This window comes from Temnothorax longispinosus, chromosome 9, assembly GCF_030848805.1.
Source record: "Temnothorax longispinosus isolate EJ_2023e chromosome 9, Tlon_JGU_v1, whole genome shotgun sequence".
In the NCBI taxonomy this organism is placed as follows: Eukaryota; Metazoa; Arthropoda; class Insecta; order Hymenoptera; family Formicidae; genus Temnothorax; species Temnothorax longispinosus.
In genome coordinates this window covers 15,177,119-15,202,181 of record NC_092366.1, presented here as the reverse complement: position 1 = coordinate 15,202,181, position 25,063 = coordinate 15,177,119, and the positions used below count along the sequence as shown (strand labels likewise).

The 25,063-nt window shown below is 45.4% G+C and overlaps 1 protein-coding gene across 2 annotated transcripts in view; it reads right to left on the bottom strand.

The window, feature by feature from the left end:
* The window catches only part of Hth (Meis homeobox homothorax), a 136,075-nt gene that overhangs the window by 79,892 nt on the left and 31,120 nt on the right, over positions 1-25,063 (bottom strand). Inside the window, exons 5-6 of one of the 2 annotated variants that reach the window (XM_071787304.1) lie at positions 13,163-13,213; positions 6,401-6,592 (exon numbers count right to left, since the gene is read on the bottom strand). In XM_071787304.1, coding sequence (XP_071643405.1) covers positions 6,401-6,592; positions 13,163-13,213 — 243 coding nt within the window. Of the gene's footprint in view, positions 1-2,353; positions 6,593-13,162; positions 13,214-25,063 lie in introns of those variants that run through there. The other variant, XM_071787303.1, reaches the window with a different exon arrangement.

The following is a 25,063-nucleotide window of genomic DNA, read 5'->3' as shown; positions in this document are numbered from 1 at the left end:
AGGGAAAGTGGCCCCGTTACAAGTTTTACTGCAGTTTTGCGGCTCGGAACTGCGAGCGCGTAACGGTCGGCAATTGAATTTAAATATTCAATTATGCGATGTGTAAATGAAATAGAAGCCTTATGCAAATGGCTACACGCTGCGAGGGTTGTTGCAAATTTAAAGGGTTAAATATTTATTAGCTGAGGGTTAACCGAGATTTATGGGACCGCGGCCGACTCTCTCTTTTCGTTCCCTCACCGACGTTCGGCAACACCTCCGGGAATTGCGCGATTAGAGTCCAAATATGCCGCATGGATAAGTACGATAATGAATAATATGCATCTTCACATATCGCGAGTTTGAACCTACCTATCGCGACCTTCAAACCTACTATTCAAGTTGAAAATTCACTGACTCGTATTAAGAGTTTTGTTCTCCGCAAACGGAAATCTTTATTACTTGCGGAAAAATAAATGGAGATACCAAAGATTTGCCGTGATTTAAATATCACACCGTCACCAATATCCGATCAAATTTTTTGACAAGAGAAAAGATTCGTTTCCAGGTCAGTGCTAAATATAATATGTCGCATGTTAAATCTAGCTAATTGAATTTGTTCCAAAATCCATTGAGATAATCGCCGTCCTTTTAATAGTCCTCTGTTTTAAATAACGCTCATCTATATTACACAGAGACTCAGGTTTTATCTGACAGAGGTGTCATCACAATGCATACGTAATTAATCTGCGACGAGGCGCGAGGGTGTGCGAGAGGATCAAGGAGCTTTTTGGTTCGACCGAGAGAATCGAGAGCGAAAAACGCTCTCCAAATAAAAAAAGACGCACCGAATCTTTTTTGTTTTAACTCAACAAGGCTAACATTTATTTATAATGAAAATACGTTGATTGAGACAATAGTTTAAACAAGTATCATATTATCAGTAATATATATATAATATATATTATCACTATATGTAATTCTAATCGTATACAATGTTCGGGTGAGTTCCGACTGTTTTTTTTTTTATTCTCTTAAGTCTAACAAGTGTAAATCGTAAACACACATACATGCACAATGTCTTTTGGAAGTGATCTCTTCCGCGCGTTAAATGCATGTGCTACGTTAAACACAGCGGTTGTCGGCTTCCTTGTTCACGTTCTATGTAGTATGGCGTTTAAACGTATCGCGTATAAATTGAGAGCTTTAATATATTCCGCGTTCCCTATCGTTTTGCATTTTATGTCTCCCGCGCCGTCTCCATCTGTGTACCGTGCACGCATCCCCGTGAACATTGTAACAATTACAGAAACAATACGAAACAAAAACGTAACCATATCACGCGGCGACGTCGTCATTTAACAAATGTATACATCCGCGGCTTTTTGCGAGATCGAAAAAAAGGGGGGCAACCGCGTTTGCGTTATGCAATCCTGATAAAATTAATCTGCTCCCTTCTTCTCGCTCTTCGTAGCTCGCAATCTCGCACCGCGATGAAAATAATCGTCGGATGTCGTGCAAGATGCGCACCAACCGACCATATCGACGAGTATTCTTCATCGGACAAGTTTTTCTCACAAAATCGCGAAAAATATGCGCAGAAACAAAACGCATGACATAAAGAATATTATAAAATTTGAAACGCGATAAAACATCACATTATTTCCGCGACCATACTACTCACCAATTAAAAAAAAAAAAACGAAAGTAATCTGAACAGATTAATAAAAAAAAGGAAGAAGAACGTATTTTTCTCGTTTTGATTATGTGGTAACGATGTCTATGCTTGAGCACTAAAAATATCGAGTATTTCATGTTTGAGTTACACACTAAACTGATCTTTTTTGATTAAGTATTTAATTAAGTACACAGTCTCGGTGCGAACACGCGCACACTGCAACCTATGGCACTAAGTATTCACGTTATTTTCTGCATTTTTTTATCTTTAATCTCTTAGCGCGAAATTTATCTTCTTCATACGTAACTCGCGCTACTATAACGAATTTTCTGTTCCATTCCGTCAACATTCCGAAGATCCTGCATGCGCAACAAAATTATCCGTCACGAATCGATCATTTAAGCGCGGCATTTAAAAGAAAAAGGTAAAAATGCATACGTTGCATTTTAAACGATTTTTCCAATGAATATCGATCATAAATCATAAAAGTTCTTGATTTATATATACGACAATAAAAAATTATCGATTTATTTATCGACTTATAGATTTAATAATCAATATCATTCAATCTCCGTATCAGATGTAAAAGTTGCCGCGGAAATAATTGATCCTTGTAAAATTACTTCCCTACGCGTTTGTCGTGATATAAAAACAGGAAAAAAATGCATCGTTGTATCTCTCATGTAACTCTTGTCGTTCTTTCTTGTTTCCTTTTTCCCCTGTATCCTTCTCATTTGTGTGTTTCTTTCTTTCTGAACAATACCTAATGAAAGCCAAGAGGCTCACAATCCTCTCGGCCCTAGGCTCGGCACTCGTAACTAGGGTTCCAATCGACCGGTGCCGAAGCCCATCCTTCCCATTTCCGTACACCCTTGCATTTGCCTGCGACAGCGATCTTAATGAGAAGATCGCCGTCGCGTTTAGCCGATACTCAAAACTTTAAAGTCATTCCTTCAGTCTGGTGCCTCGCATATGGTTTTTTTACGTACCTGTCGTGTAAGAGTAAAAAATAATTTTGAATTTGTTCCCAAGTTGAAGTTTAAAGACATGTATTCGTGCATATGTTGTCTCACGACATATGTGCAAATGCATGTACTTCTCGCGTACGTTTCGCTATAACGACGTAGACACGAGTGCACGCAATGTCTTCATTCGGCGAAAATGACACATCGCGCACGCGTGCATGTGTATAGGATCTGTATACGTTGCACCCGGTTTGTCTCCGACAGCAGACGCACAACGGGTCAGTCGTATACACATATATTACGTATACGTGTACACGCAATATTGATGAACATTAAGATCAAAAAGAAAATTCCTTAAAAAGACATTTCTCGACAGCGGGGCACCAGCAGGAGAAACTCGACTCCACGCTCTTTCGAGAGTCTCAATTATTATTCGCCTTTCTTGCATTTCATACACAAGATACAAGGGTTAAGTACGGGGGATGGGGGTGGACCTCGCGCGCCCTGCCGATCAGGACTTGTACCTCACACAACTCCCTAGTTACGAGTACCGAGACCTAGTGATAATAGCCGGACTGACTTGATTGCGCACGATTTTCAATTGCCTCTTCGTTCACCCGAATTCGTCGCATTCCTCGATTTCGTTATGCCTCATGTACCTTCCCTTATATTACTCTCGCTCAACTCGATCCCGATCGCACACCTGGCGGCGCAAGTTCGCTTTAAAGAGATTTTGCAGTTCGTCTAATACATCATATTCGCTCAACGAACTCGTTCATAGTCTCTGTCTCATTATCTTAAACTCGCATTATTTCGTCGATTCTCGGTAACCTCAAAATAAAAAATTCGCAATAAATTAAACGTTATAGTCTATCTATCTTCGCTAAACACGAACCACGCACGCTACGACTCGTTCTCGCTGTCTTCTCGCGTTTCTCATTCGCTCTCTCCGTCTTGCACACGATCCCTAAAGTTATTCCGATCGTTCAGTTTAAAAATAGACACAAAATTCATCTTATTCTTTCTGTGACGCATATGAGTCTTAATCCTATTACGTATATCCAAATCACGATTAATATCAGCGAATTCCTAATCGACCCTATCATCGGTTTTTCCAAGCTTAACTCGTTCTTTGTTACTATAACTTCGATCGAGAAAGATGGACGCCGCGATGTCAGAGCAAAAATACGCGTGTGTACGCCCACGAGAGAGGCTACCTAAAGAAAGTAGACGCCGCGTAGACGATATAATGTCTGTCGTAAACACGCCTACCGCGCACGATAGTATCGATCATCATCCAACGCGCGCTGCATCGAGGGCCGTTAGCTACTGACGAGCGCGTGCTCTCTCGTCCCTACGTCCCTACTCCGCATATAAATCGCGGTCAGTAACGGCGTTTAAAAAAAAAAAAGAAGAAAAAATAAGAAAATGAGAAAGAGGAAAAAACCGGGACGCTGACGTACGAATTATCCGCGCCTTGTTCCGCCCTTCCTATATACGCGATTCAGTTAATCGGCTGTCTTCTCTCCCGTTGCTATACATCTGATGCGGTCTCATTGACGCGTGACGGCGAAGTAATACTCGCGCGTATTGTTCTTGCCCCCTCTCTCCCCCCTCTCTTGCTCGATTGCCTTATTCGAACTGAAAACGCTTACGAACCGAAGTGAAACCGCTCTACCTCGATTTTCTCGCGCCTCTCTATCCACCCTATCTCTAGCTGCTCAGCGACCTACTTCGTCGACGACGTTTCCTCGCGTGAGACCGCGAACGCGCCCTCCTCCTCCTCCTACTCTTCCTCCAATGCCCGTTCTTTTATACAAATATCTCGCACGTCTATCCCGTCCATCGTGCCATGCCGTGTCGCGAGAGACCTTCAAGGAGAGACAGGAAAGAAAAGGCTGTGAGAGAATGAGAGAAAAAAAGAGAAGAGAGCAAGACGAAGCGAACGCTTCGCTCGCGAAGTTTACGCGCGCGCGTACCGCGTATCTCGTTATTTCCGATAACTGCCGGCCTAGCGGATAGATAGAGCCCGACCGTGTTCCCGGCCGCACGAAGAGCAAAACGCGGAATTGGTTGCATAAGGCTGCGAACGACCGCAAGCTCATTCGGCGCGTTCTCGCACCGATAATAGCCCATTACGACTGGTTTCCAAAGCGATTTCGGGGCGAGAATATCTCTGAATATGTTTTGAAAGCGGATCGCTTCGAGTGAGAACCGATGTCAACGGACGACCGTTGCTTCCCTGGCACGAAACGGATTTAGAAACATTCTTCTACCACGCCACGAAACGAAGCTTTATGTAATCAAATCCGCGTCGGATTTATGAGAACGGTTGAACGAAGACCTGCGTAAATTAACGAACCGCGTCCTTAATCGTCGCAAGAAGTACGTGGAAGTAATGCGAAAAAAACAGAGCGGATGCACCCGATGGATCCAAGAAGATGATGGATCCAACATCCGACTTCACTAAGGCTCTCTATCCAATTTCCTCTCTTCTTACTTTCCAATTTTGCGCGTAACATTAACAAAACTTATCAAGGAACTTTAACTTTAAGTAATATTTTAATAAAAAAAAAAAAAAATACGATGAATAAATAAATTCTACAGTTTCGAACAACTAATTGCAATTTAAAGACAACAAAATAATAAAAATCTTCCGTTCGCAGAGCAATTCGAAATACTAATAAAAATTAAATATATTAAAAGAATTCCAACAAGTAGCGCCGGTCCAACAGTAAAAAAATCCTTTATTGCTTGCTTTAGGGTCTGCGATCTAGCGTACCCTACCTCGAACGCTCCCTTGCCTGTAGAAAGGTCGTACGAGGACGTTAACGAAGCTCCAGAAGCGGCTACCCACGCATACTCGCGTCTCGACATTGATCAGGTGCTAGGTACCGTCTCTCCCTATAGAGTACAGGCCCGGCATGGCACGGACTCGTGTGTTTCGACTCCCACGCGTGTATGATCTCGCCGAGAAGGCGAGTCCAAGAGCACATCTGACCTAACTCACTGTGAGTCGCGATTCAATTATCACGACATACAAGTCACTTTCGATTTTACCAGAGAGAGAGATCGGTCATCCCTTGAAGGACGGGCCAAATCGATCGCGAGCGCGATCAATCCCGAAAGAACGGTGCTAAGCTATGTCCTACGCATCATCCTAGTCGCGTCTGTCCGATTGGACATTCGACGCTAGACGAACCATACGAAGAGAACGAAATAGCGAGACACGATGGCAAAAAGAAGAAGAGATATAGAATCATGGAGATAAGCAACGGGAAGAATAATGTCACGAGAGGAATAAGAGAGGAGAAGAAGAAGTAGAAAAAGAGATCTCGCGAAATCGGCACGGAAGTCGCGTAGTCTATTACGAGCACGGATAAACGGCCGAGCTAATGCTGTAGGCGGCGAGGGCGGCGTGCGCGTGCGCTGGGGGCGCGGATGCGGCTGCGTGCGGCGAGGTGGCCATCGCGGCTGCCATCATCATCTGTTGGTGCGAACGCTTTAGGGAGTTGGGAGTTGTGGCGGCGCTACTTGGGGTAATAGCAGTAGTAGTGGTGGTGTTCGACTGCGGCGCAGGGTGGTGGTTTTGGCTTTGGTTTTGGTTGCTCAGTTGCAGGGGGGTGGTAGTGGCGGTACTGCCGATACCGGCGTGATTACTATTATTATTGTTATTATTCTGGCTCTGGTGATGGTGATGGTGGTGATGGTGATGGTGATGGTGGGGGGTGAGCGCGTCGTGCGGATAGTAAGACGTTGACGATGGTGAGGTACTCACGACGTCCGGCGTGCTGGCCCCGTCCGTATGGCTGGTGCTGTCGGCGGTGCTTCTGGGTCCGCTGCCGTCCAGACCGTTACCCAGCTCGGGTGGCTTCGAGCTCTCTCGGTCGTCGATCACGAGGTCGATCGGCATCTTGCCCTTCAGGCAGCTGATGTACCGGTGGCAGAAGTTGTCGCACAGCTCGTGTACCTGGAACGCAAGGGAAAGAACATTCGTTAGTCATGAGGAAGACTCGGGAACCAATTAGATCGGTTCTTCTCCATTGGAGAACCGAGATACTGTTTTCCAAAAGATACTTTACAACGGGAGGCGCGGCTGATTAACCGCGCCACCGGAAATGATTAATAGACATACTCCGTCGAATAGATCCAACTGATGCAGAATCTTATTGTGGGATGAGGCGCGGGGGAAAAAGAGAGACAGAGAGAGAGAGAAATAAAAAATAAAAGAGACGCGATCAACAGCGGGCTCGAACGCGGCGTATCGATACACGAAGATGGAGGAGAAGGATGGTGCGCGCATCTCGAGACCGTAAAAGCGGTCTGGCTAGGCTGAAGAAAAACCGATGCAACGAACGTAGAAAGAGTGCAAGAGAAAGGGAGATAGAGAGGAGATCTGACCGGTGTCCAGTCGACCAGAATGTTATGTATGCAAATGAAGCCTGACAGGCCTATAGGATAGCCGGTCCTCCTCCGTTCTCCTTTCGACTCATTCTCCAACCCTCGCCCTATTCCCCCCGTCCCTCGACCCTATCCTCCTGCCTGATTCGCCTCCTTGATTCCGTTTAGAATAAACGTATTATATAAGCAAAAGCAAATAAAATTCGTTATCTTGTTATATGTAAATTGTCGGCGAGTCGAGATATTACGAAGCCGCGTACGGCCCTCGCAAACGTACACCCTCTCTTCCATCGTCTTTCGTTCCCGGGGCTACCTTGCACGCATTACCTTGCCCACCTCTATCAACCTAGAGAGCGAGAGAGAGAGTGAGCTCACTTATAATACTCTTATTAAGCATTTATATATAATAGAGAAGACGGCCATCTTTGCCGTAGGCGGCACCATCCAATGGTGGCGTGTATCAGGAACACGAACGTAGGACAATGCACGTGTTTATCATCCGTTAAACGCATGCGAGAAGACTCGCAATCGGGTTTCCCCCGACCGACCGACCGACCGAGAAACTCGGCGACAAGCGATTCGTTCTTGATCGCTCAAAGCGAGAAAGGTAAATGAACAAATAGACTGACTTTGGTGCTCGCGATAATCGACATTGCGAATAAATCCACCGGTCTAATCGAACGTTTCGCACATTGGACAAGATTGCAAGATTATCGAGCCGTTTTCGCTCAGCGAAAGGTGACTCAATGACGATATCATTAAGGGGCGATCAATAAGATCGTTATGTGTATTATGCGAAGTCACTACAGGACGACGATGTATTTCGCATCGATCGGCGAACATTCGTCACGCTCGTTTACCTCTCTTCAAAACTGAGGGGGCCTCTCATCGGTCGCGCCGATAAAATGCGCGCGACAACCTCCGATCCGACCGCGCTTCTTCTATCGCGCGGCAACCGGAACTTTTTTCCTGCGTTATTTGCCTCGACGTTACCACCGCGACGCAGTAACACAATGCCTTCCTCGGGATGACTAAACTCTCTCTCTTTAATGTAGGGATCTAAGGGCGGGTAGGAGGAGACGAAGGACTCCGAAGGACAGCGGCTATAATGCTGGACTGGTTAGAATTTGATCCGTCGGGAGTCGAGTCGAACCGAGCGACAATGCTCAGCGGAAGAAAAAAATTAAGAAAAAAGTCTGCGTCCCCCTCTCACTGTCTAACCCTCTAACGCATCGAATCAATCCTTCGCTTTGATATCACCTCGAAAAAAAATCTTTTACAATTTTAGAAATGTGTTTCAATTTTGTTACGTTTTGCATAAATAATCGACTTGAGAATAATTAATAAATAATTATTTTTATAGAAAATCAAAATAAAATCGAAATATTTATAAAATATTAATTTATCAGATTAATGTTAATTTGTATAAGTAAAACTGACATTAATTACGTCTCGAAATTATCGGGAAAAAGGAAATTCCGGCAGGAGATCGATGGCTGAATGTTTCAACTATGACACAGAACATGATACGATCGCCTTGAAGCACGCGAATTTTTGCAATCTATCCTACCATTGAATCGCGTCATCCTATACCGTGGACGATGATCTCGGAGGGGACTGATACAAGATACAGGGAGGTCGTCCCCGGCGACGGACGGGACGCTCGATCGCTCGCATCTCCCTTTTCCGAGATCGCTTTTGGCGGTCATCGAAACAGCAAAAGGACAACGTGGTTAGGTCTGATCTTTTCGGGGAGAGAATGTCGTTCAAGAATATCTCGTGGTGCGCGATACGACAAAGTGGCCCGTTATCTGGCGAACGAAGGCGAGCGAAACAAATTTCGGGCTGCGAACCCGCCCCACGCCCGTAATTGGACGCCGTACGAAAATAGTCCTCGGGATCTGAATATGCTACTTAAAGTTTCAGCACAAGTTAAATTACGATTCAATTTCGAATCGAGGGTTAGTATCGATCGAATTAAACTTTTAGTGAGGACGCTGCGATCAAAGATTTAAACAGCTGCGATAATACTATTTCCATCGATGTTCTCGAGCGAAAGCGGAAACGACATTTGAAATCGATGAGCGATTTCGTCTTCCGGTTGCTTCTTAAGTTATCAATCGTGTGAATAAAACAGTCATCGTCATCGCGTCTACACGATTGTTTGAAGATAATTATATCAATATATAGACTTGTATTAAGTATTATTTTGAAAGAATAGAATATAATGTTAGTGAAACGTAAAAATATCATAAGAAATTCATTTAACAGCTGCATAATTCAAGATTTTATTCCATTTCATAAATTTAACAATTTAACAATTTGATCTCTTTCACAAAGATGTCTCCTTGTATAGATTGCTTTATTAAATACTATTTGATATATAATATAGTTATCTTTGACGATATTTTCCTCATGCAAGAATACACAAGATTTTGGATCAAATTCCAGATCGAAATTACTGCAGCAATCCTGATTTTAATTTTGTTCAAATTTTGACAATATAAAAAATATAATCGCATGTATGTAACTAATATAATTACTTTAAAATAATAAACTGCATATAGAGATTGCACGGAAGCACGCGCACAGAAATTTGATTAATTACAAACTTATTACTTGTGATATTACATGATTGTTCCATGTGTTTACATGTCGTTTCAAAGACGGAGACAGAACAGCTACTCCGAAACCAGTTCTCCATTCAAAGAGACCTATTAAACGTTTCTGCCCTTTTTCTCAAGCGCCTTGTCGTGGAAGGAAAGAGAGTGCTCCGCGCGCGCTGTGACATTATACGAACCCGGGGGACTTCGGTACCCTTTCATTCGGCACCGAAATTGCTCGAAAATTTACGTAAACGGAGGAAAGAACGGGTAAACGTCTCCCTATCTTACATCCGCCTTGTTCCTTCCTACCTCGTCTCTTCACGGACTCTCGGAAAGGCAAACGCCGAAGAATGGAACGGATCTAAGGTACATACGAGCGAGAGAGTAGAAAAGAAGGAACACGGGGGAACCCCATTTACGGCACAATGGGCTCCTTTGAAGCCGAAGGTAATGAAGGTTTCGGGGTGTCTGTCTCGGTCTCTCTCTCTCTCTCTCTCTCGCGGCCTGATTCGCAACCTGACCACCCTTACGGCACGCACAGGATATCTGTATACCGGGTGTGCATGACGAACGGTCGGGGACCCATCGCTTCCTTTCCTCCTCACCGCGGTATCGATGACGATGAGAAACCCGTCCCGAATTTCTTTCCAACGCCATCAAATTAATCCATATCACTTCTAATAAAAATCTCCACGAATTCTGTATGTATCGAATAAACTCGCGACGCCTCGTTATCTTTCGAATAAATTTATGAGATGTCTATTTACGCATAAAAATCTCATTACGAGCCGGTTAAAACTTAATTGCTAGCGAGTGCCTCGGTCAAGATCCCGTAAGGGACATCCAAAAATTCCTAAGGCATGTACATATGCATGCTGGAACACAAGGATATTCCAGCAAGAGAGAGAGAGAGAGAAAGGAGAGAGAGAGCGACGTGCGCTGTGGCATAGGTTTAGAACCAGTTCCGTACGCGGCACGTCCACGGGCAGGAGGAGGTCGCCCGCGTGTTGTACCAGTACGAATCCCGTTGGTATGCACTGTGTACGCCATAATATCCCATAAGAAATTTACCGCTCTCTAACCGGTGTACGGGAGGCGGCTGTCCGGAGTTCTGCGATGGAAGAAGAGACGAGCGCGAGTAGGACGATAGAAAGGGAGAAAAAGAGACGGTCGCGCCATCAGAAAATGCCGCGAAGACAGAGAGAGAGAGAGTAAAAGAGAGAGAAAGAGAGAAAGGAAAAGGGCCTGACCGGACCTTCCTTCCGCGCACCGGGCCCGGCAAAACGTAATTATGCTAATACGCGATTGGTTCGAAAATGTTAAATGCACGAGGCAGAACACCGCGGGCTACCATGAGCCTGCCTCCATTGGTTCCCTTTCTCTCTTACGCTGCGCTCTCTCTCTCTCTCTCTCTCTCTCTCGCTCTCTTTCTTTCTCTCCTTTTCTTTTTATCTCACTCTGCGTTCTTCGTCTTCCTCTTTCTCTCCTCCACTTCGAGCACAGATATTTATGGAATCTTCTTCATCGCGCCCGCTGCATTCCGCTCCGCTCGTTCGCGTCTCGTCTCGTCTTGTCTAGAAGAGGCCCCGGGGACCAGAAACGTTTCAATCTCCGTTACCATCGATGGCGTGCCAAGCCGCGTTTCGTCTCCGGACTGCGGGGGTAGGGGGTTACGAAGCACGTGAGAAAGCCCGTTTTACGCGTACTGGTAACCGAGTATCGAGTATTTTCGCGGCATCGTTTCCAGCGCGAAGAATACACCCCACCAGCCATCTCTGTTATCTCTCGCAGCGCGCGTCCGCTAATTTCTTCGATCGTGTGCTTCCATTAACGAGGGCAAATTTAGAGGCACGGCTAACGAGTAATAAGTGTTATCACGATCAACTGAAACGTCGCTGTAATTTCGAGCGAGCCCCAATTAGTAAATTCATTTGCCTCGATACAGATAAGGTAACGCGAAAGTAGAAACGCGTTTCGCGATGATTTATCCGCTGACTTAAATTTGTATAAAATTGTTACAAAATTTATTTCTCATCTGCCATTCCATTTTATCGATACGAATTTCATTTGCATCGTGACGCCGAGGTAGGACTTGAGCCAATTTTTCGTCGTGGATGAATATAGATCTTTATGAGACTAATATTATGCTGATTTTGGCGCATCGAAGATACTTGAATCCGCCGCGGGTGGTGCGGCATTATAATAATGTGATCGCCTTAAAGGAGAAAAATTGCTGTAAAATTGCGCGCGATCGAACCGGGACGAATGAGAGGGCCGACCGACAGACGAGGCATCGCGAAGAGGTCTCGAGAGCGCGCGGCGACCAATGGCTGCCGCCACGTCAGCTGCCATTTCGATGGAAATGCGATGGATGTCCGCTATTTTGTATGATAAAATATTGCCGCAAAAAAATGTCTGGGTAAACCAGACCGGCCACCAGTATCCCGCGGGTGTAGCCGTTCGAGAAGAGGGGCGGAGGGATCTATCAAAAAATCCATGCACGTTGCACCGAGAGCGAGAGAGCCCTATTAGCCTAGCTACCTCTCTCTCGTCGACATTGCAAGGAAAAAGGAAACGCGCGCTGTGTTTCCGAGAATCTCGTAAAACACAGCGGCAATCTGCAGGTAAGAGACGAAAGACGCCGCGACGAAACGAGCTCGTTGGCTCGTTCGTTTGCGTCGCCGCCGCCCGATGAAAAGCCCACGGTCTCGGAATTTCCCTCGACAGATGTCTCACTTTCACCGTTTGCACGGCTATGTAATTCCACGCCGCGCCGTGCCGGCTGACCGGCTGGTAAAGGTATCGGCGCGCATTGTCATTTCGTTTCGCCAATCAGAAAGAAGGGGAGGTGTTGCGACAAACGAAAAAAAGATAGGAAAAAAAAGAACGAGAAATGAAACTACCATTCCAAAGCAAACAACTGCGAACGAGGTAAAGCGTCCGTCGCCGTCCGGCCGTTGGACAGCAAAATGACTCCACTTACGTGGTAGAGTCCGTTCGCGTCGTAGTCTCAACGAATGCGCGCCGTAGATGTCGAGCTTTCACCGCAATTACGGAAAATTGCCCCTGCAGTCATAACAGTCGTTTTTCAGGTGTTAAAGGCAACTTATCGGCAGGCGGGCGCGGTTATCTCTCACAATAAGACCAATCGTGAGAATTTCCACTCGACCGTACGCTATAGTTTTAAGTAGAAAACTGCTTTTTGCATCAGAAACACGTGATTTTCGCGCAATACTTTTTAAGGAAAGTATAACGCGAGTTTACGTAAGCCGGTAATATTTTCAGAATTGCGCTACATCTATTCGATTCTGATCAAAGATAAAATAAGTAAATTTTAGAAAATAGGTAATACTTTTTAACGTTATAAAAATATATTAATCGTGCGAAATAATTTCGAACCAAAAGCTATTCGTTGTGACAAGAAAAAGTAAATACGACGTTAAGTAATGAAGGAACAGATGATTACGGTAACGCATCAGTTGGATTGGTAATAACGTTATGAGCCTCATAATGCAGACGTGAAGGATACTCACCTTTTCGAGCTCGAGGAGGTGAAACCGGAGGACTTGAATCGCCTGAACCATCTGAAACGAGAGAAAAAAAAAGAATTGAATAAAATACATTCGCCGGACGCGAAGGCAGAAAAAAGGCATTGGATGGTTAAGAGGCTGGGTTCGGAGATGCTGCAGGGAGAGAAGAGATGACGAAGGGAAGGCTGCAGGGATCGGGGAGGACGACAGGGCAGAAGGAACATGAAGCAGACATGATTTAACCACACGCTGCTGCATCGTCAACGGCAGCTCGGCAACAGATCGACGGTCACAGTTCTTCGGCCGGGGATTCGACCTTTTATTTTTTTTATTTACGCGCGCCCGTGTGCTTTCCATTTATCTCTTCCGGTAAATATCCGCCGTTGCGCGATGCTGCAGCGATAGTTGCGCCGGCGCGACAGTTATTAACGGGAATTCATTATTATTGCATCTGCGTTTCGCTAATTGCATATCTGAACCCGGTCGCGCGGAATTCGCGCAGCGTACAGCGATGATACTCGATATCGCGGGTAAACGACCACGGAGAGAGAGATACAAGGGGCCGACACGGTACGTTCGTTCGCTGCTGATCGGCGACTCCCTTCTATTTCTTCAAGTTGTTGAAAGAAAAAAGAAATGAAAAATTATTTTTAAAAAACCTACCACGACGTTTTCAATCGCGCGATGCGTGCAACGCGTGTCCGTCGCAACGCTTAGAAAAGTACCAGAATATAAAGTTCGATAAGCGAGCGTGCCTCTGCGACATCGAAAGGTAATAATTGTCTTCTTTCCCTTTTTTCTCCTCTTTCCTTTTTGAGATGTGTCCGCGGTATCGAAGGCGCGTCCTCGGAAGGACCGTCGGTATAATTTTCCGATACGCCGTTAACGTTTAAGGCCACCCCGAGATCCCCCGAATGCAATCTCTACGCGAAGACGAGAGACCGTACGTTGCGACGACGTCGTTCTCTCTCTCTCGGGGACAGCAGAAGCGGCGATTCAATTAGGCAAAGCGGCAATCTTAATTGTTAATTAACATTATATTTATGCAATTATGGTCCATTATGATTCTGCGCGGCCGATAACGAAAGCGGTCGCGATGAGTGCTCCCTGAGATAGTGGGCTCATCCGAGAGGCCTACCTATACCACCTCCTGCCCTCCTCTCATCATCCTTTCGGCATGGAAGGATACGCTCTAAGCGAGGCAGGTATAACGTCTGGTAACTACCCACGAGCGACAAGCGAGCCTAGATATCACCTCGGCGAAGTGCATTTCAGCGCTTGTATGGAATAAATAGAGAAAAAAACGTTTCGAGTGTAATAAAACGGAAGATTATGGGATTTATATATATTTACTAAAAAATTGATTTTTATATACTATTCTCCTAATCAATACTTAGCTGATATCGAAGAAGTAGCGATACTAAAAAGAAAGATGATCCATAAATCGAAACAAAGTATGGACGTTACTATGCATCGGTACTTGCAAAAATATTGCAAGTAATCTTATTCGGGAGCTGTCAGATTCACTCGGTATTGAAATTATCGATGACAGCGAAGAATCGAAATTACCAGTCGAATAAGGAACAATAGTTCGCGTTGTACATTTGACGACGAACCGTCAGCATCAAAAGAATATGTATCGGGTCTTCGACACTTCAGAGCTCCTCCTCGTCGACGAACGGACAGCAAGAAGGAAGAAAGGGCGAGAGTAGATAAAAAGAGAAACAAGAACGCGATGAGGCTGAGAGAAAGAGAGAGAGAGAGAGGAGAGAGCGGAAGAAAAAACGAAGATGGTATCGGTCCAGTAACGAACACACAACACAGAACACCCGGGTGCTCCTTCGCGAGATGGTGCGAGGAGACGATTCGCCACGATGTGTTTCTCGTCTCTCCTCCTCGCCTCCGACGTTATACACAATGTGTTCTCTATATCCGACGGTTTTGTTGCTTCCCCGACCAATAACGACGTAGTTACCACGATATAGCGCGAGCTCTCGTGCATACTCGTCGTTAGCCGATCGCGCGAGAACAGCAACCGCGAATATCCCTCGTTCTGACACACGAATTTGCAAAATTTATCGGAAATAATTCATTTTTTAAACTAAGAAATGTACGAATTTCAAGTGTGCGAATTAAACGTAAAATTATTACGTCATATACTTGATCGTGACGAGTTATTTATGACCCTATTACGTTTCTTCGTAATAATTATACGCAAGAAAATTTATAATTTCGTCGAGACGTAAATAATGTATTCGCTGTCTTTCCGGTAGATCTTCCACAACAGTGTACGCTTGTCTGTAACTCTAACTCTATCGCGAATGATGCTCTTCGTGATGTCTAGTCCAGGCCACGTCACTCCCCGTCACTCATTCTCTCTCTTATATTCTCCTCGTCGGCTCTCTTGCTTCGCTTGCAATCTTTCGGCTCGGGAGGTTTTGCCACGATCGCTCATCACGTGTTATTAATTAGGCTTGCGAGCGGCCAAGTATCTCCCGGGCAGAAGGGGAGGCAGAAAGCCCCGGCCGGAGTCGGAGGAGGAAGAAGCGCGAAGGCAGAAGAAAAACTGAGAAACACACGAAGAAACAGGGAGATGGTGTTATTTATAAGCCGACAGGGACGACGCAGTCGGAAGCAACGCCCGACGGCGAAGGGTGCCCCCCACTTTGAGTATCTCCCCTTGCGCTCTCTCCTTCTCGTCACCGCGCGTACTGTTTCCTTCTACCTTTCTTTTCCCCCCGTTTGCTTCCACTCGAGCGTCACTACACCGTGACGCGTGATGCATGCTGCACCGACGGATGCGTGATGTACGCGCGAAATACGCGATGCGCGCACGTACGAAAGTGTAAATGAGAGCACTGTGTTGGGGTTTCGCACCTCACGGATGCTGCACTCCGAACATCTGGTGAGAGCTCATGGATATTTTGTGAACGTCCAAGATCGTCCCATTCATAGAATAAAATTCGAATAGTTTTATTGATAAAAAATCAATGAATTTAATTTCAAAATTACGATTCGAACCATTTTATGAACTAATGTGAACTATATCAGTTTTATTTAACAAAAACTATTGTCAAAAGCATTAATTTAAAAAATTTATATTTATTTATTTACATTATAACATAGGTAGGGAAGATGATAAAACGTCAATAAAGGAATAATGGAATTATCAAGAAGCGCGTGTCTTCGTTCAGTTCTTGCGAATAATGAAGGATGCTTGTGCACTTGTCGCCAGAGTTCCCAATTAATATACGCCATTCTTTAGATTGACAAAATTAACTGGATGCTGTCAGTGACGTAAATGCATGCACCACTGCCCCACTTTTACGCCAATCGATTCCATTATACGTACGTCCATATATTAAATAACGTGTTGCCAACGTTCTTCTTATAATTGGAGCGTATACACATAACTGTCATTATTAATATAAATGTAAATTTTAAGATTAAAGTGAGTATCAAGGTTAAAAGAATAATGAATAAAAAAAATCCGCCTGGCAGGTCAATCCGTTCCGTGATGCGGTTCGTTAAAGCAGCACGATTAGCATCTTATAATTGATTGCAAACGATTTTTGAGGAAATTAAATTCGATCTCGGCCGCTCGGCATAAATCTTTCCGCGTAATATACCGGTCGTTTTCAACACTTCCAACAAAGTACGGTGAAGTCGTGATACGACCTTGATGAGATCGTTATAACGCGCAGTCAGGTCGGTACCCGCATAGGTGGACCTTGTGCCGGGCAGATGGGCTCGTATACAGCTCATATTAATTAGTCCGCATACGCGCGCGACGGCGGAAAAAGGAACGAGATGGCGACCGACGAGCGAAAGTGAGACTCCCAAAGAGATTATCAGATAGAGAGGGAAAGAGAGTGAGAGAGAGAGAAAGACAAACGAAAGTGAATGGTCGACTGTGCGCGCCGAGGAAGGGCCGGCGTTCACTCGCGCGGAAAAGAATTCATAAAATCGTAATGCATATGTATAAACACCGCCACGTTGATGGGACGCATCGTTATCAATTCGAAAAACCTAATTAATTAACGAGCGCTTCGCTCCTACAAATTCGCACGGAAATTATTCCCCGTCGCGTGTGCCCTTGTTGTCCGTGATCCAAGTGAGGAAACGTGGAACCAAACATATAGGAAAAAGAATTTTAATCCAAGGGAGAGCAATCAAACACGGAAAGATGGGAAACCGGGTGAGAAACCGAAGGATGCAATAAATCTCGAAGTGATTCTGGTGCCTGAAGAGATAAACTCGTGGACAAGCTGAGAGAAACCGAAACGACTGCCGTAATTTCTCCGATTCTGTAAAAACAAGCAATCCCATATTGCTCTGATAACCCTGAAGGCGCATAAAACTGTTAATAAAATCGCGCCAATTCTCGTGAGATTGTCGTGTCCCGAGGTAATACGCGTGAGTCTCACGTCAAGTGCATAAACGATACACTGCGAAACGGCATGGGACTGCGATTAACAGCTGAAATCATCGCCCGAATCGATTTTAATCGGATCCACGAGCACGATCCCACAGATGCAGTGGAGCGAAATAAAATCACGGAGCGAGCAAGGTAACGCGCCGTGTCTGACATAAAACGTAAATTATTAGCTCTCAGGTGACACAAAGATGGACGGAAGATTGATCAAAGCGCGACACGCGCTAGATCCACCGTAATAACGAGCGAAAACAGATCGGCGAAATGTAAATTGCGTGGATATGAGAATTGCCACGTTCTGGAGCCTGTATACGCGAGCAGCTCTCTAATGAATGGTTGTTAATTGTATCAATTATTAACGAGGGACACCGCACGGACGCCGCGACGACTCTTATCGATGTCCAATGATTTATGAGGTAAGCGTCCTCTTCCCCAGATTACTCGGCCCACTCTCTCTCTCTTTCTCTCTCACTTCTCCGACTCGTTGAACGAGAATATTTCGCACCGATTATAACCGTGCTCTCAAAGATTACATCTCGATCGCTTCATTATCGCTGCGGCGTTAAATTTATAGAAAAAAATTCGCGTCGACAAGCATTATCACCGACGACGTTGCCCGTCAATCCACGACAATTAATTTCCAATCTGCCGATGTAATACAATCACGCTCGACGTTCGTAGCAATCCAAGTGACTTATTCATGCACGATTTGTCCAAACGGCGCCTATCGCGTGCATCTTTTTCCTCGAGATAACGTAGCTCATTCATAAAATGAGAGTGTTAATACTGAATGGTAAATTCGTCCGCGAGAGAGGAAATTAGACACGGTGAACGTCGTGTCACTCGAAAATCGTAAAAAATCCATATTTTAGGAGAAGAGAAAAGTCCACAGGAGATATCTTCTGCCCGTTCGATGTGTACACGAGCAGGAAGGTGTATACCGGCGATACACGGTAGTCGAGAGCGTTGTGCAAGCAAGGGACGGTTTATCTACGACCTGGTCGCGCGTTCGAAACGAAGACACTCGAAGCGACAATATTTAAACATTGTTAAATCGTGATACTTGTCAACAGCAAACACCCCGCGCCTACTTGTATTCCCGATTGTTGGCCACGCGTTGTTTCCTCAATTATCGATACCGCCAACATTGCTTCACACCAGTCCGTAACAGGACAAACGCATCTCAATTTTGCATCAAAAAGATTTACAGGCTCGCAGGTTACCAAAGCCTTCGAAACGGACGGAAAAAATAAAAATAAAAAATGTAAGTTTTATCATGTAAATTAATATTTTTGCAAACTGACGCTGAACTGATGTTGAATATGTCGTAACATGTTTTTTGCTTATAATACAATCGAGAAAGTGAGATCCTTCACAGAACTAATTTAATTCACTTCAGAAGAGCTTAATCCTAATTACATATGCTGGTATTATAAAACGTTTATTGATCTTATAGGCAAGATAAAATAATGAAACGTGACGAAGACCGTCACTTTGGTGCGCGATATGAATTTACAATTGCGACGACTAAGTCGAACAAAGAATTAGGCTCGTTCTTACATTCAAAAGTATTAAGTAATTAATAGTAATTAATAGTAATAACACTGATATAGCCGATCAGGACGACTCCACAGGACGTTTATGTAGAGCGCAAGAACTTCGGGCATCCCGCACGTGCACGTAACGCGATATTAAGATGATAGTGCGTCCTGGCACGGGCCATCAAAACGGCGGACTACCGTCTTAATAGCCGGAGATTTATAGTCCCGGCGACGGCGCAAAGTCATGGGGGCTCCAAAGAGAGCGAAAGAGAGAGAAAGGAAGAGGGAGGCCTAGTCCCGCCGTAATATAACCCAACCTAAAGTCCCGTATAGAAAGAAGGCCCGTGGTGTATGTATATATAAGGGCGCGTGTGGCCAAAGAAGAAACCACGAAACGAGCCGAGGAATCACTACGGGCGCCCGGATAAACGGAGGAAACGAAGAAAAACGAAGAAAAGGTGCGTCGCGTGATTCCTCGGCCGCTGACTCCGGCCGTTCGTCGGACGGTTATGAGACGAGAAAATCGAACGAAGCCGAAAACATCTCTCGCGGCAAATAATATCCTTGAATACCGCGCAAAACAACACAATCTGATCGTTTATTTCGAATTATTCTCTTACGTTTATTTCCACCGATGTAGATTAACTTCAATCTTGGTTTAACTTAATTTATCTTTTTTTAGTTCTAAGAAATAAACGAAGATAAATAGTAAGTTAAACTGAGATTAAAATTAATCTGCATTGATGGAAATGGACATTACAGTTATATAAATGGTATCTAAAAAAAAACTAAAATGATTAATCCTTCTATTTTTTCGTATCTTAATCGCAATAGTCATAAAGTGATCAACATTGAAAACTTATGCCTTGTCGATGTGTCGTAAGAAAGACACGCATCACACACGAAAGTTTCGCATGTACGAAGAAACGTCCGACTTTAACTGCACCTGCATTTTTGTGAATATTTTCGGCAACATTAACGTCTTAACGAGCGACACAACGAGCCCGGGAGGAGCCCCTTCCCGGTTCTTTTTTTTTTTTCGTCGTTTCCATGCAGAGGCGACATAAACCGGCGAGTAAAACATGCTCCACGGAAGACACACTTGGCGCATCAGTGGACGTTCTCGCGGACAACTAAAGTGCTTCGCTCATTCGGAAATTATTTTATCGTCCTTAATCGTCGGCCAAACGGCCCGCTACAGATGGCTTGTCCTTAATCCCGCATGTCTTTCATTTCCTTGTCAAATAATCACCGAACGAAATGACGTATATATCGCCCATGCTGTTTCGCCGTATACTTGAGAAATTCATTCGACGATATTCGTCGGACACAATGTGTCGTTTTTGCCTGGGTGTTATGCACCGTCGACGCCGCCGCTAATTACCGCCCGCCATGGGAATTATAAAATCAATTTCTACCACGGGATACGCCGTATAAATAAAACATTTCCGGCCTTTACAACCGGCAGTCTTAACGAGCTCGCGAGCTTCTCTTGCGAGCGAGCGGATAGGCGAGTGCGCGAGTATAACGGCGAACTGCTTAAAGTGTTTCGGTATAATTCGGGCACGTGCTCGATACGGATCCGCGTATGTTTGTCCGCTCTTATCGGATACCCAATGCACAGATACGAACGTCGAGGTTTAATCAGTTCGAATATTGATACGCGATATTGACCCATACCGATAGGCAGCGAGCGAGTCACGCGCGTCTACGCACTCACGGTTTTCCAGAGCCTTTGTAACAATCTTTACTCCGAGATTCCGCGCCACGCCGCATGCCATGCCACTCCGCACGCTCGCTCGCGGGCGCCTCTAATTAATTCGTAGCCGCGCTTCAACGTGCCGAATTTATTAGACGACACGCGATCTTATCGCGCGATCCGATGATGACGTGTGCGCTGCGGCTTGCTTAAATATTTGATGTACTCAAGTGACCGATAATCGATGCTCGTCGCCCGTCGTGCAATCGAATGATCGAGTACGCGCTTTACTTCGTATCTCCGAATTTTAATCCTTCCGATTGTAAGGCGAAAAATACTTGTCAGCAGTGCTAAAATATTGAATATCTCGTCAAATCAAATAAACTTGTCGAAAGAAAAGTATTGTAGAACAATAGTAATATATCCTATTTATTTTGCAAACGCATGAATCCGATTACTAAAATCATATTTCATCGAGGTTTCGTAATGCTCTCTCTACTACTCTCTTATTAATATAAGTTTAAATATATTTTGCCATATGCGATGAAATCAAAATAAACTGTTAGGTCCAGCTTAATGTTGGCAGATTAATTTCGCTCTGGTTTGAGAAGAATTGTATCACGAAAATTGTATCGCAGTCAAATTGCAAGGCCGCGAAGTTGGCCGCATCGTTTGTCGAAAGGTTGACCGTGCATAAAGGACCACCGGAGTGGCTACGCATTTCGGCAGTCCTTCTGTTACATTATACTTTACACATTCGCCACAGTTCTCTCTTTCGACCCTGTCCGATCCAGTGGTTTCCCTTTCGAGTTGGAGAAGTCTCTGCGGGGCACTCGAACCCCCGCTCTACCACCTTACCCGCCATACTCAGACCCTTCATTCCTAATTCACGAACGGCCGCGGCAAAAAAAAAGAGCGTCACGGCGGTCAAGGATATAATATCGCCACCAGCGTAAGACGGTCCTGGCGTGGGCGGAAGAAGCCCGGCGAGTACGCGCGAGTACGTTCCTGAACGGCGCGGAGACCAGATAAATATCTCTTTTTGTCCATCAGTCGGGGGGCACGCCTGTTTCTCGACTTCTCGGGCTACACGGAGCGAAGATAAGAGCAACATATTTCTGCCGGGGCGAAATAAAAAAAAACCGAATACGTTCCAGCGGTATGTTTATCAGCCGCCATGGTTGTGCATGGGCCGAAGAGGAGAGAGGGAACGAAAGGGCATCTGAGGAAAATATACGGGTGTCCGGCAGAAGATAGAGGAAGAAAAAGAGAGACAAAGACAGAGAGAGAGAGATACTTGAGGAATGCGTGATATTCGCAAAATACTCGCGCGCGTTCCGAAATGCAGATACGCGAGTACGCCCGCGGCCGCGCGCGTTGGCAAGTCCCACAATACACGTGTATAATACACGCGGTCGTAAAACGTTAACCACGCGATTACAATCGCTTCTTTCAACGCCGCGCTGAGAGTCGTTAGGGCTAACGCTGAAAGCGTTCAAACGCACGCGGGATCCGGGTATTAAATAATGAACAGCACCGTTGGTAATTCAATCAATGGATACGGGCCGAACGTTCTTCTCTCTCGCCGTACAGAAATTGCGCGAAAGTCGCGTTGATTACGGACGGCCGATCCTTTGGTATATCGACGGCCGCGGCGGTAGCGAGACGATGGAGATTGCAACTAAATTGCAATAATCAGGAATAATGTTGCCCGCAGCGACCAGGCCTTGAGAATACGCGCGCTAATCGCGTGCTAAAGGCACGACATCACGCATACGGCGGCGAGGAGGATGCTGAAGGTATCACTTGTCGATTCTCACTTCGTGATATTTGCGTCGCGATATTCTTGACTCTCCGTTATTACGATTTATATCACAAGTCAAGGTACGTCCCGTGTAATTTTATTTAATCCTCCAACCGTCACGCAACGAAACAACGTGACTGCAATCCTACGTGAAGCCATATAATTCTATATATTAAACAAGAACGCGAGTTTCATAAAGAATCGTTTGTATGTCATTGATACACTTCTCTGATCTGATCTGAAAGTTTATTGATTAATGAGTCTCGTGAATTTTTTATCAGAAAACATTTTGGACTTTGAAATATACGATGCAATTCATGTAACATGCGCGCAACGGTTCAAAAAAATTCTACACGATCAAAAATGAAAAAAAAAAGGTTTGGATGCAAATAAATGTAAAATAAATTTGACGCAATATGTAAAAACGTTGTGTAATTTATCGTGCTCGGCGAACAACGGCGCTTCAATGAGTGATTTAGATTGCGAGCAATTTTTAATAAAAAAGAGAGGAAAAAAACATTTTGACATTCGTATAGCGCAATATATTGGCGCAGCGCGGCTTGAAATTAATCTCACGATAAGAAAACATTTCGCCTCGATATCGGAATCATATCTATTACCCGGAGCAGATTCGACACTGGCCGCGGACTTCCCGAGAGATTGCGAAACGGAATCTTTACTAACAACGCCAACGTCCGGGTTGCGCAAGAAATGACGAATCGTGGGGCACACGCGTGCGCGCACGCGCGCTACACAATTAATATCTGAAAAATTAATAATCGAGCTAATGTCGCTTCTTGCCGCGCCCCGGCGTGGCACCGCGCCGCGCCACGAGTAAATCACGAAGGTGAAGGTCCAACGTCCGGCTAGAGAGTAGAATGCCCCCGCAATAATAATTATTCTCCAAACGCAAGACTGGCAATTAGCATCTCATTGGCTCATTTCTCGCTTATGCTAATGGGAATATTATTTAAGCGCGTGTACGAGAAGGGTTGACCCTTCTCCTCCTCTTCCCTCCCGCCGTCTCTCGCCCTCTGCGTCCCTCCTCGCTGGCACAGTCGGCGGTTTCCTCTTGCCCTCGCCTCCCATACGGTTTAGTGGTACGTCGCTTCGCGTTGCTCGCTTTACCGCTTTCCGCTGCGCGAAACACGACGTCTCGCCGCGTGTCTTTCTTTCCCCCGTTCCGTTTACGAACGCGCACTAAGGAGCCGGGTCGCCGTTCTGTCCGCCCACGTGGTGTCTCCTCGCGCGGTTTCCCCGTTTAGCACCATCAGGAAATTCTCCACGATTTACCGGAACGCGTGCGCGGAGACGTCTGAGAGAGCGTGTCGCTCCCTCGACCATCTCGAAGACCCTCGTGGATTCATTTTTGAAGTGATTTTTTTAACGAGCATTCGTTACGTTTGGTCTGCACACGTTTTAGCACGACAAATTAAAGTTTACAAAGAATCAGAGAAATTCGTGAAAGTGTATCGTTATTGTTTCTTTTATGACATTTGTCTAACCATTGTTTATGGTCATTTTCACGGATGCTCGTTTTATTTGTACTAACTAATGACGGGCGATCCAAGTGAGATTCTGTTTTGCTACGGACTTTCCCTAGCCGCGTTGAATTTTGCATAGCAAAGTAGTGATCACAATGACGCCGAATTTACTGAGCTTGGAGCATCCTCACGCTCACTCAGCCGTGCGTAATACTATAGAGAAGAGAACCGGCAGAACTGTCTCTTCACTGCGCTACTGACCGCTAACAACCGGCGAAGAAAACGGTAGAGTCTCTCGCCACGGCTCGGAAAGCAATCTCACTCGGTGACTTTTCCGTTCTGCGAAATTATCGGCAAAAAGCCCCGCTCGATTGGCGTAGGGCGCAGGAGGGAGGATCTTTGTCTGGGAGATAGAGAACGTAGAAGAAAGACGGCCGGAGGATGAGGAGGAAGAAAAGAAGTCACGGAGTCGGAGATAGTCGAGGAGGAAGAGAACGGAGAAGAGTCGAAAGGACGGAATACGGCGGAAGAGAGAAAGAGGGTGAAGTGGACGAGGCGCAAAAAGCGCGAACGTTACGTGCCTCTTCTTTACGATAGAGGCTCATTGCTCGTAGATTGCGATTTGCCACGGACGTAATGAAGCCACGCCACCTTCCGCCGGCCTTCCTACGGCAACTGGTAAATAACTTCGGTGACTGCACCGGCGCGGCGCGGCGCGCGGACGAATGCAACGGCGAGTTGCACCAGCCCCGAGGAGACGTTCCTCTAGCGGTGCTACCTTCGCGACAGGTTGGCCGCGCCAACAGTGGTAGACGATTCGAAAATTTTTATCCGCCAAGCCCATTTAACTCCCTCGATTTACTACTCGTAACACCTGCCACGGGCGGCTTTTTGCAAATGCATGCCGGGGATAGCCGAGAGCAATGCGCGCACAATCGGCA